Source organism: Desmodus rotundus, chromosome 4, assembly GCF_022682495.2.
Source record: "Desmodus rotundus isolate HL8 chromosome 4, HLdesRot8A.1, whole genome shotgun sequence".
In the NCBI taxonomy this organism is placed as follows: domain Eukaryota; kingdom Metazoa; phylum Chordata; class Mammalia; order Chiroptera; family Phyllostomidae; genus Desmodus; species Desmodus rotundus.
Window position 1 is genome coordinate 64,824,919 of NC_071390.1, and position 18,745 is coordinate 64,843,663.

Sequence of the window (18,745 nt, forward strand, 5' to 3'; positions counted from 1 at the left end):
GAAGGTATATTTCGCCATGGCTGGTGTAGCTCAGTGGATTGAGTGTGGGCATGCACACCAAGACACATCTAGGTTAGTCTTTATTTTGTTCTACCAAGTTAGGAAGAGGAAAAAATTTTGCTTTACAGGTGGAACACTGCTGTTTCCCTGATTCAATCATTCATCCACCAAATTTACTGAGAACCTACTATATGTTAGGCACTGGGGACACAGCAGAAAACAATAATGAAAATTCTCTGTTCTCATGGAGTTTATATTTTGGTGGGAAGAGATAGCATATACTTGGGACTTAAAACCATGAGGCTGGGTGAGATCATCAAAATTTTGACCTCAGCCCTGCTGGACAGGCAGTTGGTTAGAGCCTCATCCCTATATGCCAGGGTTGTGAGTTCAATCCTCAGTCAGAAAACACACAAGAATAAATCAATGAATATGCATAAGTAAGAGGAACACCAAATCAATGTTTTGCAACCCCTCTCAAACCAATATACTAAGAACAGAGTTTTTGAATTCAAACAGAGAACTGGTTCAGAAACAAAGTCCCTCCAATGTTAAACAAGTGGAGAGCTGACCAGGAGGCGCTAGTGAAGCAGGGAGAAAACCAGGTGAATGTGGTATCCGGGAAGGTAAGAAAAGAAAATGTTATATTTTAGGATGGAGTGATCACTGTGACAACAGCTGTGGACAGGTGAAGGAAGAGGAGGACTGAGAGATGCCCATTGGATTTGGCGGGGCTGATGTCACTGGTACCTTGACAAGAACAGTTTCAGTGGAATGATGGGAATCAAGAGTAATTTCAAGTATAGAAGAACTGGGCACAGAGTATATACAACTCTTAAGAAGGTTTGCTCTAAGGGAAATAAAAACAGCAAGACCTGGAAGAGGAAGGGAGATTAAAATTTGTACTTTTTTAAGACAGCATTTGGTACACTGATAGAAATGACTGAACAGAGGGAGGACTAATGATACAGAAGAGAGGGGAAGACTGCTTGAACTGTGCATTTTGTAAGTTGAAAACAGGCCATGCAATGCCCCGAACAAGACTTGGGCTCAGATGGAAGTACAGAGAGTTCAACTGTAACAAGAGGAGAGATGACATAAGAGAGGGTATGGATACTAGGAGCTGGGTTCATGGGGAAGTTCTCTAACTGCTTCAATTTTCTCTGAGAACATATACCAGGTCTTAAGTTGGAATGCAGGAGAGGAGAAAATGTGACATTCATTCAGGAAATGAGAAAATAAATGGAACAAGGAAAAGCAGTACAACTGCTGGGCAGCTCTAAGAGCCTACTGGAGGTTAGTGGTTAGGATTGAACAGTCAGCAAGGCCTCCAGCTAGTGAGGTACAGGTATGGAGGGGGCAGAGATTTAGGTTTTATCAGGGTTCAGGTGTTAACAAGGGGTATGACGGAGCAAAACTAGACAAGGGAGTCATCGTGGTGACAGAACATGGAATTTAAGTTAGATAAGAAGAGAACTGAAGACAATAGGGGGCGATGAGAGACAGTGAAAAGATGGTAAGATCAGTGATTAGGTCCTGGAAGGGCTAGAACATGGTTGGGGAAGAGGGAAGAAGAGAGGAGCTGGAAAAGAACACTTTATTGTAAGACTCCTGTAATAGGTAAGAGGTGGAGAAATAACACTGAAGTCTAAAATTAGAAGCACTGATAGCATTTGAAAATTGGGAGATGAATATATTGGGCAATGATTACTTTAAAGGATAAAAGGAAAGTCACCATAGCTATTTTCCTAACTAATTAGCTGCCCTCTTTCTATACTCCCTCTGGAGGTTTCAATCTGAGTGACTGGTATGTGCCAGGTAGGTGCTAAGACATGTGGTGACCACTGGGAGGAGCAAGAAGCCAGTGAAGAGCAGCACCAGTCCTGCCAAAGCACTGTAGTTACTGGTGATGGAAGGATGTATGCAGAGGGCACTTTCAGGGAAGGCCTCAGAGATGCGGTGATATTTAGGCAAGGAGGGGGTTAGGGCATTTCAGACAGAGGGACCACAACTAACAGAGACATGGCTCTGGGAAAGAGGAAGATTCATTTAGGAGAACAGTTAGAACCCAGGGTGGCAAAACATCTTCAAAACAAAACTGTTAACTTTCCCCCATGGTTACATATAGTACAGCGATTTCAACTGGTGTGCTCCGAGAATTTTCAAAACATGCAATACCTGACTATTTAGTCAGGGGCCATTGACCTCTTTCCCTCAGTCTGTCAAATAATAAAAATAACAACACCCAACAATAGCCATCCAGTGTGAAATAATCAAAATTATACCTTTTGGGGGGTTGGGTTGGCAAAAAATATATTTTTTGGTATGCTGCATAATTTTAGTAATTAGATGAAAAAGGATGAAAATTGCTGATATAATCTTGTTATTTTCCATGGCTATTTCATTTCATAAGATATAATTTAGCCATTTTCCTGCCATTTATATCAAAACGAATTTTAAAAACTGTACATACAGTTTCAATGACATCATCTCGCCTGGAGCCACTCTTCTCCTTTAGAATTATCTTCTTAGGATAAATTCCCAGAAGGGACGTTATTAGGTGTAAGGGTAGAAACACTTTAATAATGCTTACATTTTTCCAAAGAGCTGTGTACCAATCTGCATTGTTATCAGAATAAAGATACAGTTGCTTCACCATAGACATGGTGAATATAAGATGCATTTTTATTTTTGCTAGTTTAATATATTAATTTGTATTTTTTAACAGTGAGGTTAAACATTTTTTTCTAGGCCTATTTCCTCTGCCTTTGTTTCCCATATCTTCTGTCACTTACTGGTGAAGAAATTCTCTTTGTGATGTCTATGCATTATTAATGGACCCTGTCAATAGTTAATTAACATAAGATATCCTTTCTAATCTGTTTTAACTCTTATTTGTATTCATATAGCAATTATAATTTTTTAATATAGTTCTATCTAATGTTTACTTTTCAATTCTTTTTATTTCTCAGAAGCTTAAAAGAGTTAAAACACATAATATAATTCTTTACAACTACATTAAAATCACTTGGTTGAGTCATCTGTACTGCAAAAAGTACCAAAAGGAGAACCATTATTTATTTATCTTGCACTAGGATTCTCACTCCATTTTCAGAACGTACGTAGTGAAAGAGGAAGGCACGAAGCACATACAAGTCATATAATTACTATCAGGTTGACTAAAGGCTCAGCCCACTTGACCTGAGTCTGAAGAGAGCGGGTAGTGTGTGTTAAATGAAACTCCGTCACAAGCACACTCACCGATATCCTGTCCTGGAACTCTGCTGTGGGCACAACAGGGATAGTTCCACCGTGCTTTCCAAATTTTCTTTCCAAACTCTCTTGAACAGACACTATGAAAAGCCAAGATATGAAGATAAAACATTGCTAGTAGAAAAAAAATAAAGTAGAACCAAAATTTGTCCAAAACTATACCCACGACCCCTAATCCAAGAGTCGTAGAAACCTTCAACACTAAATGACATGAAAGGGTTAATCATTTAAAAGGAATAAAGCACTTGGCTAAATTCCTACATAAATGTGAATTTAGGTCACTGCTCTGTTTCCATAACACCCATTACCAGGGTTTTTCCTTGGCTCTTAAAAAAAGAAATTGCTGAGGGAAAAAAGAAAAGGAACTAGATGGATCACTTCACCCAGATCCTGAGCGGGCTGAGTGAAGGAGCTCGGTTGGAGGTCTTGGTCTTATTTCAGCTTGATGAAAATTCTACTGTTAACTCTGGAGCCTACTCCAGTCAAAGTAAAACAATACTCTCATCAGAAGACTAAAATATTCTTGTCACTAAATGGGCCTTTACTAAGAGCAACCAGAGGCAAAAATGGGATGCGCATCAACAGAAGTTCATAGTTTAAAATGATACTCTTTCTATTACTAACTTGTAGGTTATGTTCTTGGAACATTACACCATAGAATATTTGAATATAAACCTACTGGATAGAGGTAATATATTGATTATCTATAAAGAAATTGTATATTTTTGGTCTAAGACTCATGAGACAAAATACAATAGTTTTCTGTACTGAAGTTAATTTAAATTCTTTAGGATTACAAAAGGAAACTAGTCTTAAATTTAGGCTTTTCCATCCTTCTAAGCTGGCCCACACGATTATTTATTTTTGGAGACCAATTTCATCAGAACTTACTGAGCAAGTGGTAGTTAGAATCCCTTTCATATTTGAAGGTCAAACGGCCATAGCTGACATGATTTAGGTTCTTCAGCCATTCAAAGTAAGACACTGTCACTCCTCCAGCATTCAGGTAGAGGTCTGGAATAACCATGATGTTCCTCTCCAGAAAAATCTTATCAGCTTCTGGAGTTGTCGGCCCATTGGCACCTTCAGCAATGATCTGTAAGAGTCAGGAACATAGAGAAATACCAATGCCACCACCAAATCCCCTCCACTGAGCTCAAGGGATGTGCATTTAAGGGTAGGGAGTTGTAGAGAAAAGAGTAATTTGAGTTGAAATCAAATAATAAGTCATTTTGCTCTAAAGTATATAAAAATTTTTTCCACCTATTTCCATAACTACTTTTTGCAAGTTTAGTTTAAGAGGAAACCCATGGTGATGACTGCACAACTCCACGTATACTAAAAGCCATTATTGTACATTTGGGTGAATTGTATGGTATGTGTATTGTATCTCAATAAATTGCTGTTTAAAAAAAAAGGATACCCAATGAGCACCTTTCTGTGACGTTCAATGTCATCCACACTGGTAAGGTTGAACCCAGTCTCCATTCTGCTTTTACCTTGGCTTTGATTCTGGGTGCATTGGACTTGGTCAGCTGCTTCTCACTGGCAGCAGGGATCAGTATATCACAGTCGGCCTCTAAGATGCTCCCTTCATAAACCTTTGCCTTGGGGAAGCCCAGGATTGACCCATGTTGCTGTAATTGATTGAAAATCAGAATTAACAACTGCACTAGAGTTTAAATGCTAATGTTTAGTGCTTTTGATATGAAGACAAAGTTATCTTTAAAGCAAATACATTTAAATAAAACTCACTGCAACTTTACAATATTCAGTGTAGTTATTAAACTATTCATATATTAGGTTAACATACCAATTTGAAGTCTTCCAGTTCCTTTGGGTCAATACCATCTGGATTCCATATACTCCCATCAGATTCACCAACACCAATACATTTAGCACCAAAGCGATGCAAATATCTCATCGAGTGCAGGCCCACATTACCAAATCCCTGTAAAGAACAATTATATATGACACAAAAAATCAAATTCCCACCACAGATAGATGGTAAGAGTCATATTCTGACCAATGCATCTGACATTCTGTTAAAAGTAATTGTCAAAATCTTTCGGCCAAAAGCAACAATGAACTAACTAAATGGCCTCTCTTCAACAATAAATATCTATGTTTAAAAATGTGGGACCAAACCCTTTGATATCTTTTACAATGAGTCCTGAAGAAGTTTAGTTTGGCCTTGTAGACTTAAAAAGAAATGACAGTGGTGTCAAGCATACCACCCAGGTCCTCAGTCCTTGATGACCAGATTCCTATCCTGTGGCTATAAAAAGGTAATCACTAATCGGGAGAAATATGAATTCTATTTTCAAGTAACACTCAACTTAATTCCTTTAAGAAAAATAATCAAATACCAACTAAATCCTTTACCTCTAATAGTTTAAGAGACTTTCCCTTCTGGATACAGTTTCAATTCAAATATCGATCAAAAGAAGTTGGTGATAGTTTCATAGAAGCGGGGACCCAAAAATCCCCCCGGAATTTATTTATAGAAAATTGTGTATTTATTATTCCGTGTTCAAACTTCAGTCACTTTAAAAGTACTCTCCATTTAATGCAATACACCTACCAAGATGTTTTTTCCCACTGTTCAAAATGGTTTTTGAACTTGTCGCTTTTGATGCCTTTTAGTTCTGCCGTTTTTTTGTTTCTCCTCTTCCATACTGGCAAAATGTTTCCCTTTGAGGACTATTTTCATCCGGGGAAACAAAAAACATTGCTTGGGGTGAGATTGGAAGAATAGAGAGGGTGGGGCATGGGTGTCATGCCATTTTTTGGTCAAAAACTGCTCAACGCTCAGCGCAGTGTGGGCATGTGTTGAAAGACTGTCTTCAAAAAAAAAATTCACTGAAGCTGAACAGAGCTTCTCACATCAATGCCAGCTGGTACACTGATATAGATGGGTTCCTAGAACATTCACCTAGTGGGGGAAGCCTGTTCTAAAAGAGGCTTGCCCTCCAGAAGATAATTCCATTTTTTGGAGGGCCCCCCCCTCATATGCATCCGAGAGATAAACAACCATTCTAAAATCTTCAAGATTCAGACTTCTGGCCAAGATGGAGGCATACGTAGACACACTGTGCCTCCTCGCACAACCAAAAGGAAAACAACAACTTAAAACAAAAAACAAAAAACAACCAGAACTGACAGAAAATAGAACTGTATGGAAGTCTGACAATCAAGGAAATAAAGAAGAAACATTCATCCAGACTGGTAGGAGGGTGGAGACAGGCAGCTGGGGTGGCGAGGACTCGCATCAAGGTGGCGGCTGGTGGACCCAGCAAGGTGGCAGATTGTGGAACAGGGCAGACTAGGCTGCAGCTAGCAGACCCCACAAGGTGGTGGCTGGCGGCCCCTATAGCCCCACATTCGTGCATAGATAAACCGGGGGGGAAGGTGGGGGAGCGAAAACAGACCACGAAACCCAGGGCTCCAACCCAGGGCTCCAGCGTAGGAAATAAAGCCTCAAACCTCTGATTGAAAACACCCTTGGGGGTTGAGGCAGCAGCAGGAGAAACTCCCAGCCTCACAGGACAGTTCCTTGGAGAGACCTACAGGGGCCTAGAATGTACACACACCCACCCACCTGGGAAGCAGCACCAAAAGGGCCCAATTTGATTGTGGGTAGAGGAGTGACTGAAAACCAGCAGAGAGTACAGCAAGTGCCATCACTCCCTATTGGACCCTCCCCCCCCATACAGCGTCACAGTGCAGCAACCAGCATTACCCTGCCCTGGTGGACACCTAAGGCTCTGCCCTTTTATGTAACAGGTGCACCAAGAAAAAAAAAAAAATGGCCCAAATGAAAGAACAGATCAAAGCTCCAGAAAAAAATACAACTAAGCAACGAAGAGATAGCCAACCTATCAGATGCACAGTTCAAAACACTGGTAACCAGGAAGCTTACAGAATTGGTTGAATTTGGTCACAAATTAGATGAAAAAATGAAGGCTATGCTAAGAGAAACAAAGGAAAATGTACAGGGAACCAATAGTGAGGCGAAGGAAACTGGGACTCAAATCAACGATGTGGACCAGAAGGAAGAAAGAAACACCCAACCAGAAAAGAATGAAGAAACAAGAATTCAAAAAAATGAGGAGAGGCTTAGGAACCTCCAGGACATCTTCAAACGTTCCAACATCCGAATTATAGGGGTGCCAGAAGGAGAAGAGGAAGAACAGAAAATTGAAAACTTATTTGAACAAACAATGAAGGAGAACTTCTCTAATCTGGCAAAGGAAATAGACTTCCAAGAAGTCCAGGAAGCTCAGAGAGTCCCAAAGAAGCTGGACCCAAGGAGGAACACACCAAGGCACATCATAATTACATTAGCCAAGATGAAACAAGAAGGAGAGAATCTCAGAAGCAGCAAGAGAAAAGGACACAGTTACCTACAAAGGAGTTCCCATAAGACAGCCAGCTGATTTCTCAAAAGAGACCTTATAGGCAAGAAGGGGCTGGAAAGAAGTATTTGAAGTCAAGAAAGGCAAGGACCTACATCCAAGATGACTCTGTCCAGCAAAGCTATCATTTAGAATGGAAGGGCCGATAAAGTGCTTCCCAGATAAGGTCAAGTCAAAGGAGTTCATCATCTCCAAACCCTTATATAAAATGTTAAAGCGATTTATCTAAGAAAAAGAAGATAAAAAATATGAACAGTAAAAATGACAGCAAACTCAGTTATTAACAACCACACCTAAAACGAAAACAAAAGCAAACTAAGCAAACAACTAGAACAGAAACAGAACCACAGAAATGGAGATCACATGGAGGGTTATCAATAGCGGAGTGGGAGGGGGAGAGATGGGGGAAAGGTACAGAGAGTAAGTAGCATAAATGGTAGGTAGAAAAGAGACAAGGGGAGGGTAAGAATAGTATAGGAAATGTGGGAGCCAAAGAACTTATATGTATGACCCATGGACATGAACTATGGGGGGGGAATGTGGGAGGGAGGGGGTGGGCAGGATGGAGTGAAGTGAGGGGGGGAAATGGGACAACTGTAACAGCATAATCAATAAATATATTAAAAAATATCTTCAAGATTCAAAAGAATCAAATCTTTAAAATTGCAAATCTAAAAACATTAAAAAACTTACTTTACATATATCAGTTATTCTTTAAGAAACAATAATTTTACCTGAACAACAAATGTTTTATCTCCAAATCCTGGTGTCATTCCTAAAATGCTCATGTAAGAAGCTTCATTGATGAAGTTTTCAATCCCATGGAAAACTCCCCGGCCAGTAGCAGAGATCCGTCCATGGATTCCACCCTGACTGATGGGCTTACCAGTGACACAGGCATGGGCATTAATATCCTGCACGAGAAAGTCAAAACTTCAGTGATAAAATCTTAAGGAGAATTTCATATAATGAACCAATGTCATGAAAGATTGGAGCCAGAACACATTCTCATTTAACTATACTACACTCATCAGGTGGTGTTTAAGGGACACTTTCATCAAGAGGGACATGCTTCACTTTTCAAGATTTCTGTTGCCGGAAAATGCGTACAAGTACACTATATTCTCCAATGGGAGAAACAGGTGTTTACAACTTTAACACCAAATATGTACAAATAACAATGTCACAAAAATAGAGATAGTTCATTTTAAAACTATTATTCTTTCAATGCTTACTTAGCCTCTCTAAATCAGGGTACACCCTACCCTTAAGTGTGTTAAAATCTACCATTAAGACTTGAGTATGTCACCAAAACAGAGCTTAAGACAGGAAGAGGCATGGTGGTATTCTTGAATGGGAAGACTTGGTGGTGTAAAGATATTCTTCTGTCAAATTAATTTATAAATTCAATAAAATGCCACTTAAAGAAGGCTTTAAAAGAAAATACTCAAGTTCACCTAAAACAGTGGGTCAGCAAAAGTAGTCAAGGAAAAAAAAAGACAACAAAGTAATTAGGGGGCGTTGGGGTAATTTGGAATACTTACCAAAATAAAAATGCCCACCAACCACAATATTCTACTTCTAGGAATATATATATATTTTTTGTAAATAGCATGGTATCATTTTAGGTTAAAATAAAAGTACATGTGGGTAGGACACAGAGGCCCACAGAATACCTCTGGTGTCAGTGGTTCAGTCTGGGAAGTGAGGTGGAAGGGCAACAGTCTTTACCACCACCTTTCTGTACCCTGAACTGATGTGCGTATATTCTTGTTCAGAAATAAGTATAATTAGAAAAAAGGTGAAAGGGTTTGGGAAGGCTTTCCTTCACAGTATGAAATACACCATAAACTGCAGCAACCGGAACAGAATAGAGAAATTGATTAGTGAGAGAAGAAACTAGAAAAAGTTCTGTTATATATATAGGAAATCTATATAAAATGAAGAAAGCATTGTACATCAGTAGGTAAAGCTCGTAACTACTTAATAAAGTTAAAGCAAGTTGCTATCCATGTGAAACAAGATAAAGTGCCTTGCTTCATACCTTATCCCCAAGCTCCAATATATGTCCTAGCTAGGTTGTGTTAAAAAGTAATTTGGTGTTTTTCCATATTGTTTAAATATTTTTACAGAGATACCAAGAACTGTATTACTTGTATAATTGGCAACAAAAAGAATAAGATTGTTTAAAAAAGCAGTCTAGTAAAGTGATGTACAGAATTAGTAGTTTTCCCACAGTTGTTTTTTCCATGAATAATTAACACTTATGAATACAGAACTGCAAACCTAGTGCCAAGTGCTTTTAAACGGTGGGAGTGCAAGTGCTGGAGCTGACAGCAGTCCGCTGCGAGGTCAGGCGTGGTGCCAGCGCCCAGCTCCCCAGCATACCCGTGTCCTGGAAGCCCAGGGAGGAGAATGAACTCTCCCTCCAACACTGGCTCTTCCAGGTGGGACTAGACCAAAGGAGCTGTGTGGTTTAGGTTCACATCCGGAAATAAGTAACAAAAACTATGGCTTCCTGAAGTCCTGATTTTGAATTTATCATTTGAAGAAGAAAATGTCCGTTACCAGTATAGTCCAAGGTTTTAGCTGCCAGAGTGTGGCAAAACTTTCTTTTGCTGTCACCACTGAGAATGAGCTATGAATAACAATATGCTTGCCTACTACTTTGTATTCATCAATCTAGTGTCTTGCTTAAAAAGAACAAAAGAACAAGAGACCATACCCAGAGCTCACTGAACGTAAAAAGGTAACATGGAAAAACATCATTTCTGGGAAATCAAAATTCTTTGAAGTGTCTCATACTGCTCTGTTTTATATCAGGGGATGTGTGTAGTTGACACGATGTGGTATATATAAAGTTTATTTTTTTGTGCTTACTAAGGGCTGGGTACTATTTTAAGTACATTGTATTATTATTATTGACTTAATTCTCATGACTCCCATGAAGTAAGTACTATTATTGTTGCCATTTTACATATAAGGAAACAGAGGTACTTGTCACAGGTCACAGAGCTGGTGTGCAAAGGAGCAAGTTCTAGAATCCAGGCTTATGCCCGTGCTCCCAACACAGACTGCACTTTTCAGGAAATGAGACTGAGCTCCAAATTCCTCCACTGGATGCCATAGCCTCCTTCCTCCCCCTCAAGATGAAAAATATTCTTCCTCTTCTCTAAGGTCGATCTTTCCTCTAAGGCCCTTAAAAAACTGTCTAGGCCTTTATTCCCTCGGAAGATTTTGCTACATCTACCATCCCATATTTCTCTTATATCATCTATGTCTTGCACCAATGAATTTGTGGCCCAAAGCCAATCAAATGCTGAATGAACAACAGAAATCTTCTTCTTTGGACAATAGCCATCTTTCTAGTTGTCTTCCTTCTGCTTTTCTCTAGTGCATTTTCCTTAAAGAGGAAGCTGCTCTTAACACCCTACTTCTCTCTCTCTCTCTCTCTCTCTCTCTCTCTCTCTCTCTCTCTCTCTCTCTCTCTCTCTCTCTCTCTCTCGACTCACCCTTGCAGTTTGGCTCCCAAATCACTGCTCTGAGGATAAGCCTGTTGCTGAACTGGTTGGTGTCTCTTCAGAAACTTCCTCCCTCCCTCAACACCCACAACACGCAGCCCTTGGTGTTTCTCATTCTTTTACAACTGAGTGCTTTCTTCCTTAAATCATTCTTCAATCTGCCCATTTGTCTCCAAAGCTAGGGCAGGCTAATATCACCTCTCTTTCTGGGCTCCTGCCCCCCAACAATCCCATTCTCTGTCACACAGAGTGAATCTTAAAATGTGCACTCAGCTGTGTCACACACCCACTCATAATTAGCACATCATCAGTTTCCCTCCGTTTATGGGACAAAGATCCAAGTCCTGCAGTCACCGATAGGGTGATAACCTGGACTGACCCCCCTTTGCTGGCCTCTCTTGGGCCCTACAATCTCACTCTCTGCTCTCATGACCATGGTCTTCTCTCAAGTTTACCTCTTTTGCATATCAGATCCTTTACCCAGGTGCTTCCTCCAGCCTCTAGCCCTTGTCCTGCCCTGATGTCTACTCATCTTCAAAGAAGCCTTTTCTAATCTTACCTTCAAAGAATTGGTCAGGCTCCCATTATTCTTTTCATAGCATTGAAACTTCTAGTATCCATCCCAATAGCACTGAACACCTTGCTTATACTTAGTCTTGCACATAGTAGGTACTCTGCATATATTTCAAATGGATGTCTTTTTCAATTCCATTTCTCTTCCTCTTACTTAAATGTTTGCTTTTCAGGGTTTCATCCCTTTAGAGACAAAGTTTTTCTTCTTGTGTTCTGTATTAGTGGAACCACTTCTGCTCTGTCCCTACATTCAAGTCCTTTTGGTTCTCTCTAACTGAATATTGTCCTGTTCCTTGATCCCATACATCCATCCTATCCAGTCTGGCCTAATCTCTGCCAGGTGCCAATGCTTCTCCCCAGCCCCTGTGGCTCCTGGGCTATGAAGGAGTTTCTCTCTTTGCTCTAGTACAGCCCAACGTCCCCTCAGGAAGGGTCAGCATCAAAGGTTCCCCTCTAACAGGCACAACAAAACACCAGGGGTTAATATTTTTGTCCTGGTCCACTTACCTCTTCACTATCTTATAACCTTTCTAAATATGTCTTACCTTCAGACAATCCCTATGTTCAAATTCTATCCATTTTCAAGCTCTAGTTCAAATACCTCCTCCAGGAACCCTTGTTTCAGAAACCGTAACTCTCTAACCTTGTATCACACTATCTCCATACCTTATTTGCTTATGTGTCTTAATTTCTCTTTAAATAAAGCTCTTAAAGAAAAAGTCAGAAATGAAAGCTTCTTTATTTCTTTTCTAGTATCTTAGGACAGTGTATTGCCCACGTAGGTGATCCTTCTCTGAAGGTCCCACTCCAGCACCCATGACAGGGTGGCATCTAAGAAAAAGCTCAATCCATGTTTACTACATTTATAAGAACACAGAGAGAAGTAAAGTAACACGCAAATCAAGATATGATTAAAGGGGAGGTAATAAACCCAGTGGATTCTCTACTTTCTCATGTAATATAAATTGTTATTTCTCAGAGATAGCAAATGAAGCCTTAGGCCTTTTGGTGGGTACTTACATAGTGCCCTATGGTACTCGCATAGGTGTCAGCAATCCAGGACATCTCCCGCTCGCCTGTGCTCATGTCTGGGGCAGGCACGTCAATGCCAGGACCTGGGAGCACAGGGAAAGGACACTGAACCAATTTTGAAGATAAACTCATGTCAAACAAAAAGATCCTTGTAATTCTCTGTAACAAAGCTTCCATGGCTAGAAAACTTTAAAGATTTCATTTAGGTAACTAATTGAAGTCAAAGAAATGTTTATTATATGTATTAAATGATTTACTTCCGAATTTATACATCCACAATATTACATGGAACTTTCTCCCACTGGCATTTACTTGGAAGACAGCTATGCACAGACATAACCACTCTATAGGACTTCTGTATGTGCAAGCATAGGCAAGTCTTTGACCTCAGTTCCTTAAAACTGCAATCAGACATAACAATACCATCTTGCCCTGATGAATAAGATTGCTATGGTTTGAGAGTATATGTGTATGACATAACACACCCTTTACTGGGGGTGTATGCCCTCCTCAGTGTATAGAAAAAGAAGGAACAAAAAAAGACACATTGCTAAAGCAATTGTGTAAGCCCCATATTACTACTACCCATAACCAAATGCTGCTTTGACTATTATCCAAAGCTTTACTAAGTGTATATAAAGTTTTAGGCCCTGGCTTTCAATTTCTCCAATCACAGTCAACTAAAAACCTGGAGGGTAACAAGTTAGCTCAAAGCAGCAACAGGTACCATTGACAACACACTACTGATGGCCATAGTGAGATTCAGATAAAAATGTGGTAAATGATGCTCACTCAAATCTGTAAAGGCAGAAACATGTAGAAATACTTCTATCAAAAATAGTGAGAATAAAAGGATGATGTATGTCCATGTAAATGACTTGGCATCATCACCAAAACAGACATGAGGAAATATGTAAGTCTCACATACCATGTATATGTTCCCATTTACATAACTCTCTCTGTATATTTATAATATCTATGCATATATTTCCATGTGCATATGTGTGCAGTTTGGAAAAAGATGCACAAACTTGCTCATTATGTTTGGATTTCAGCCTTATTATACAATTGTTTCAATTGTATAATACAAACTCGTATCATTACAAAAAGAAAAACACAGCTTGGTAAAACTATTAAGTCTTACCCAAAATAAAGTTTGTTCTAAGAACTCAAGTTTTTTCTATTTTTTTTAATTTAAAAATATTTTATTTATTTATTTTTAGAGAGAGGGGAAGAGAGAAAGAGTAACATTGGTGTGAAAGATTGATCGGTTGCCTCTCCCATGCCCCCAACTGGTGACCTGGACTGCAACCCAGGCGTGTGTCCTGACTGGGAATTAAACCTTTCGGTTGGCAGGGCATCACTTAATCCACTGAGCCACACCACCCAGGGCTCAAGTTTTTCCTATAATTTTTACTTTTTAACCATCAATATAAGGTACATTTTAATATTCTTTTACATTTCAGGGGCCAAGGTCCTAGGTACTGGACTTTTTTGTACAAGTTATGATATAATGGACACAGAACCAGCGTAAGACAACTTTGAAATGGTCAAGGTTGCTTTTTATACTACAGCCCACCTCCCCTACCCAATCTGTAACTCTATGCCCTTGTACCTTTTCGTAGGCATCTTATACATCTCATGAAGTCTTACTCTTCAAACCCATCTTCACCCCATACAACTCTCATACTTGGAAGGATTAATGCCATATTCTAGTCTCACCCTCTGACAAAAGCGCTCTACTGAAGACATTAGGATGCTTTTTTTTAACAAGGTTTATGAAGCAAATGATTATAAACTTAACAGTTTATAAGGGTGATATCTAAACTCACACAACAGAATTAATGCCAATCTTTTACAAACTTTATCCTGCAGAACAATATTCCTCTGAACAGCATCAAAAAGAATAAAATACTTATGAACAAATTTTGAAAAAGGAGTGTAAGACTTGTATATTGAAAACTACAAAATATCACTGAAAGAAATTAAAGACCTAAACAAATGGGAAGACATTCAGTGTTCATGGACTAGAACAGTTAATATGGTTACAGGGGAGTCAGAAAACAACAGAGAAATAACATCAATTCCACCAGTTTGCCCAGGAATAGTTCTGTGCCCCGGAAGGAGAGAAAGAAATCCTTTTGCTTCTGTCTTGTTCAATGAAGATTTCTAAGTCCAGAGGTCTAGTTTAGAGGCACTGTGGGCTGATGAGAAATGAGGCTTCTGCATATAAGCAAAGAAGTCAAATTGTTGGTACATAAGCTTTCAGTGTTTCAATGAATCGGTTTTTAACCTTTGGAACTCTGAGATACATGTCAATATACAGAAAATTAAGCTGAATATACTCTGAATAATGGGCAATAAATACAACTGAATAAAGTATGAAACCACTCAAGGTTCTTAAATACTTTGAGATTTAAAAGAAGAAGAAATATACTATAAAAAATTATGAAGGCTATCAATAGGCTGAACATGAATCTTAAGTTCATAGGAACTTATCAACAGTGGGGGAAATACTGGGGAAGAAAAACACAGGGGCAGGAAAAGAGAAGTAGATTTTCTTTCCTTTTCCTTTAGTTAGTTCTTTTTAGTTTAACTATGTTGAGAAGGCAACTATTCTACTAAGTAATTTGGTTTATTTTTTTAAACAAATCAGAATATTTCTAGAGTAACAAATATATAGAAAGACTCAGTGCTTGAAAATTAAGAGATTGATGAATACTTATACATCACAGAAAAGAATATTCCTATCTCACAAAAAGAACATATGACACAAATAGTAATTAATATGATACAAAAACATCAACCAAATGAAGATCAGTACCTTCAGAAATTTAGTCTGGCAAAATCTCCTGGCAGAACAATAAGAATCTCAGGAATCTGCAAAATCAGTTAGTGATGGCAGCGTAAGCCATCAGTGTGAGCCTCCCCACCTCTCTGCCTGTGCCCACTGCTTTGAAGGCAAAGGCACGTTTAACCCTCCAATTCCAAAGGCATGAGATACCTTACCGCTACCAGAACAACAGGATGTGCAAAACTGCTTTTTACACATTAAAAAATGTTTATAAAACAGGTATTATTTAGTTCCTAAAAGTATGCCCTTGGTCTTTCTGGAAGTTGCAATAGGGATCATACAGTGTTATTATAGTGACCAAAAACCTTTACTATGTACAGGGAGAAGAGGTGGATGTGACCTCTCCTGGTGTCCACATTGCATACTGGGCCCCTGAACTTTTCTAGTAGGGGTGCATCATAAATATATCTAGGTATCTCACCATATGTATCACAGAACCTGCAAAAGGGCAACTCTATCCATTCATGTATAAATAAAAACAAGGGTTCAAATTAAGACAATTACTTTTCAGACAGTCCCATTCTATGGGGAAACCTACATGGCAACACATACCAATAAACCCCTTCTTAGCCAGTTCCATGGTGAACCTCCTTGTGATCTTTTCCAATTCATTATCCTGTAAAGAAAAATAAATAAATACAAACAAATTCAATAAAAAAAACTTTAACAGAAAAGCCACTTGTAGAGAAAATAGTTGTATCATATTTCTATTTATAGGACACTTTCATATATTTTCTTGGTCTCAGAGCAGCCCATAAAGCAGGCATTTCCATTTTAAAGATAAGAAAATAAAGAGAACAGAAATTAGCTTATACAAACAACAGAGTAGAACTAGGACTCAAATCCCAGTTCCTGTTCTCTTTATTAATGTAAGACTCTGTGAGCAATCCCTATGGTAAGATTTCATTTGAAGGGAAAATTTTTAAAATAATGAAATCATATATACTTATTATGTTTGTATATAGATGTTAATTTGGTACTATAAAATACAGTAACAATTAGCTCATTTTGGAACTAATAAATAATAAGATTTTTACCAGATTAATTAAGGTACTTGCCACTAGAATCTTGAGATCCTGATACAAAAATCTCAGTCACTATAATTTATGAACATGGATATAACTGCCTAGGAATATGAAGATATTAATTACCTTTTAACCAAGTAAGAAAATGAAAAAGGGCATTGATGTTAAGCGGGTGACCTTTTATATGGCAAACATTCAATGAGTTAATTATTTACTTGTTTTTCCACTCCTTTTAAAAGTAATAGAGACCATTAATGTCACTGGTATGGGGGACACACAGAAACCTAGTAATTTCTAATCCTTTGTAAATGTACCACGTGCACAAATGTCATTTTGATACTTACAGTATAGTTCTTCGGATTGATCTTAACACCAGCTTTGGCACCCCCAAATGGCACATCTGAAATAGAAGGCTAGAAGTTGTTATTCCGTATAAAGGTTTATAAATGAAAAAGGAAGAAAGCACTACGCAATATTATAAAAATGTGTAATGCCTTAAGCTTTAATTTCAGAAAATTCAGGCAATAAATCCATATTGATTTCTTCTAAAGTGTTATACTTTAAAATTCTAGTAAACAGAAATTATAAGCTTAGGCAAGTTACAATGTATATTTAATCAGTATACTCTGCTACTTCTGAAAGTAAAAGCAAATTTATTGTCCTTCTATGATGATTTGGTCTTATGTATAGAATATAAAAAGGGCTTTAAACAAAGGTTTACATTTAAAAAAATTCAATTCGTTGCTATAAAAAGTCCCCCATTTAAAAAGACTAAATCTTAACATTAATTGAAAAATGATGTAAGCTTTAAACTGTGAAACGAACAAAAAAATCAGTTCTGATAGTCTATTTCTCTAACATATTAAAATTGGCCTTATATATAAACATACTGCCCCAAAGAATTCTTATTAGGTAACAACAAAGGAGACCACTTACCAACTACCGCACACTTATATGTCATCAGAGAAGCCAAGGCTTTTACTTCATCTACACTCACATCAGTGCTGTATCGAATACCTGGTAGTGTTAAAAAAAGGGAGGGGTGTGAAAAGAAGGGGATGCATTTAGAACATCCTTCTGACAGGTTAAAAAAATGCTACAAATTGAAAATGTCCACACTTTGTACATTGTACATCCTGGTTACTTCCAAAGTAGCTTATGATGAAAAGTCAGTATGAAATGTCAAAAGGAAAAGCTGCTAAGTAGCCGTGCAGAAAGAGCTATAGGATGAGCCCTGGATTTGAAGTATTCTGATAGCCAAGAGAAAAAGACTGGTGTTGAAGTCCAGTTTTTGCTTTCTGGAAGGAGTAGCTAAGAGCATCAAATAAGAGTTTCTGGGGATTCAAAAAGGAATAAGAACTAGTCCTGTCCTTCAAAAACTTACAACCCAATGAGATGTAATAGCAACTATGATTTCACAAGAAAATTACCTTCAAATGAAGGTTTTTTAATACTTTTATGAAGGCGACTACCTCAGCAAAGACTGTATTTTTCTTTTATTGACACTTTTTGGACTGGGTAATTTGGTAGCAGGGAGCTCAAGAATTTTGCTTTCTGATAACATAGATATGGGTAAATGGATAGTCAACAAGTTCGACAGATTCAACTTGGGTATCAGATATCTAAATAGAAGTTTTAGCTTTAAATGGGTATACTCAGAGAGCCTTACCTATAACTTCCCTCAACCAGTGCTGGCTTCTTTTTTTAATCCTCACCCAAGGATGTATCTTTTTCTCATTGATTTGAGAGGGGGCAGAGGGAAGGGAGAGGGGAGGAAGAGGGAAGGAGGGAGAGAGGGAGACTGAGAGAGAGAGAGATCGATTGATCAATTGGTTGCCTCCTATACATGCCAGGACCTGGACTGTACATCCCCAGACCAGGGATTGAACCTGCAATCCTTTGGTTACCTGATGAGGCTCCAACCAATTGAGCCACATGGGCCAGGGCTGCTAGTCTCTGTCAACCAAGAAATGAGGAAGCTGAGCAGTTCCTGGGGATGAGCAATTCTTTTCGGTTTTTCTGCAAGGACTCTGGGAGGTGGCCAAGCAA

At 38.6% G+C, this 18,745-nt stretch overlaps 1 protein-coding gene across 1 annotated transcript in view; it reads right to left on the reverse strand.

The window, feature by feature from the left end:
* The window catches only part of GLUD1 (glutamate dehydrogenase 1), a 41,126-nt gene that overhangs the window by 3,045 nt on the left and 19,336 nt on the right, over nt 1–18,745 (reverse strand). Inside the window, exons 2-10 of the mRNA XM_024561237.3 lie at nt 17,633–17,713; nt 17,041–17,096; nt 16,224–16,287; nt 12,806–12,900; nt 8,426–8,605; nt 5,087–5,224; nt 4,773–4,910; nt 4,165–4,369; nt 3,262–3,353 (exon numbers count right to left, since the gene is read on the reverse strand). Of these exons, the coding sequence (XP_024417005.2) occupies nt 3,262–3,353; nt 4,165–4,369; nt 4,773–4,910; nt 5,087–5,224; nt 8,426–8,605; nt 12,806–12,900; nt 16,224–16,287; nt 17,041–17,096; nt 17,633–17,713 (1,049 nt within the window). The remainder of the gene's footprint in view (nt 1–3,261; nt 3,354–4,164; nt 4,370–4,772; nt 4,911–5,086; nt 5,225–8,425; nt 8,606–12,805; nt 12,901–16,223; nt 16,288–17,040; nt 17,097–17,632; nt 17,714–18,745) is intronic.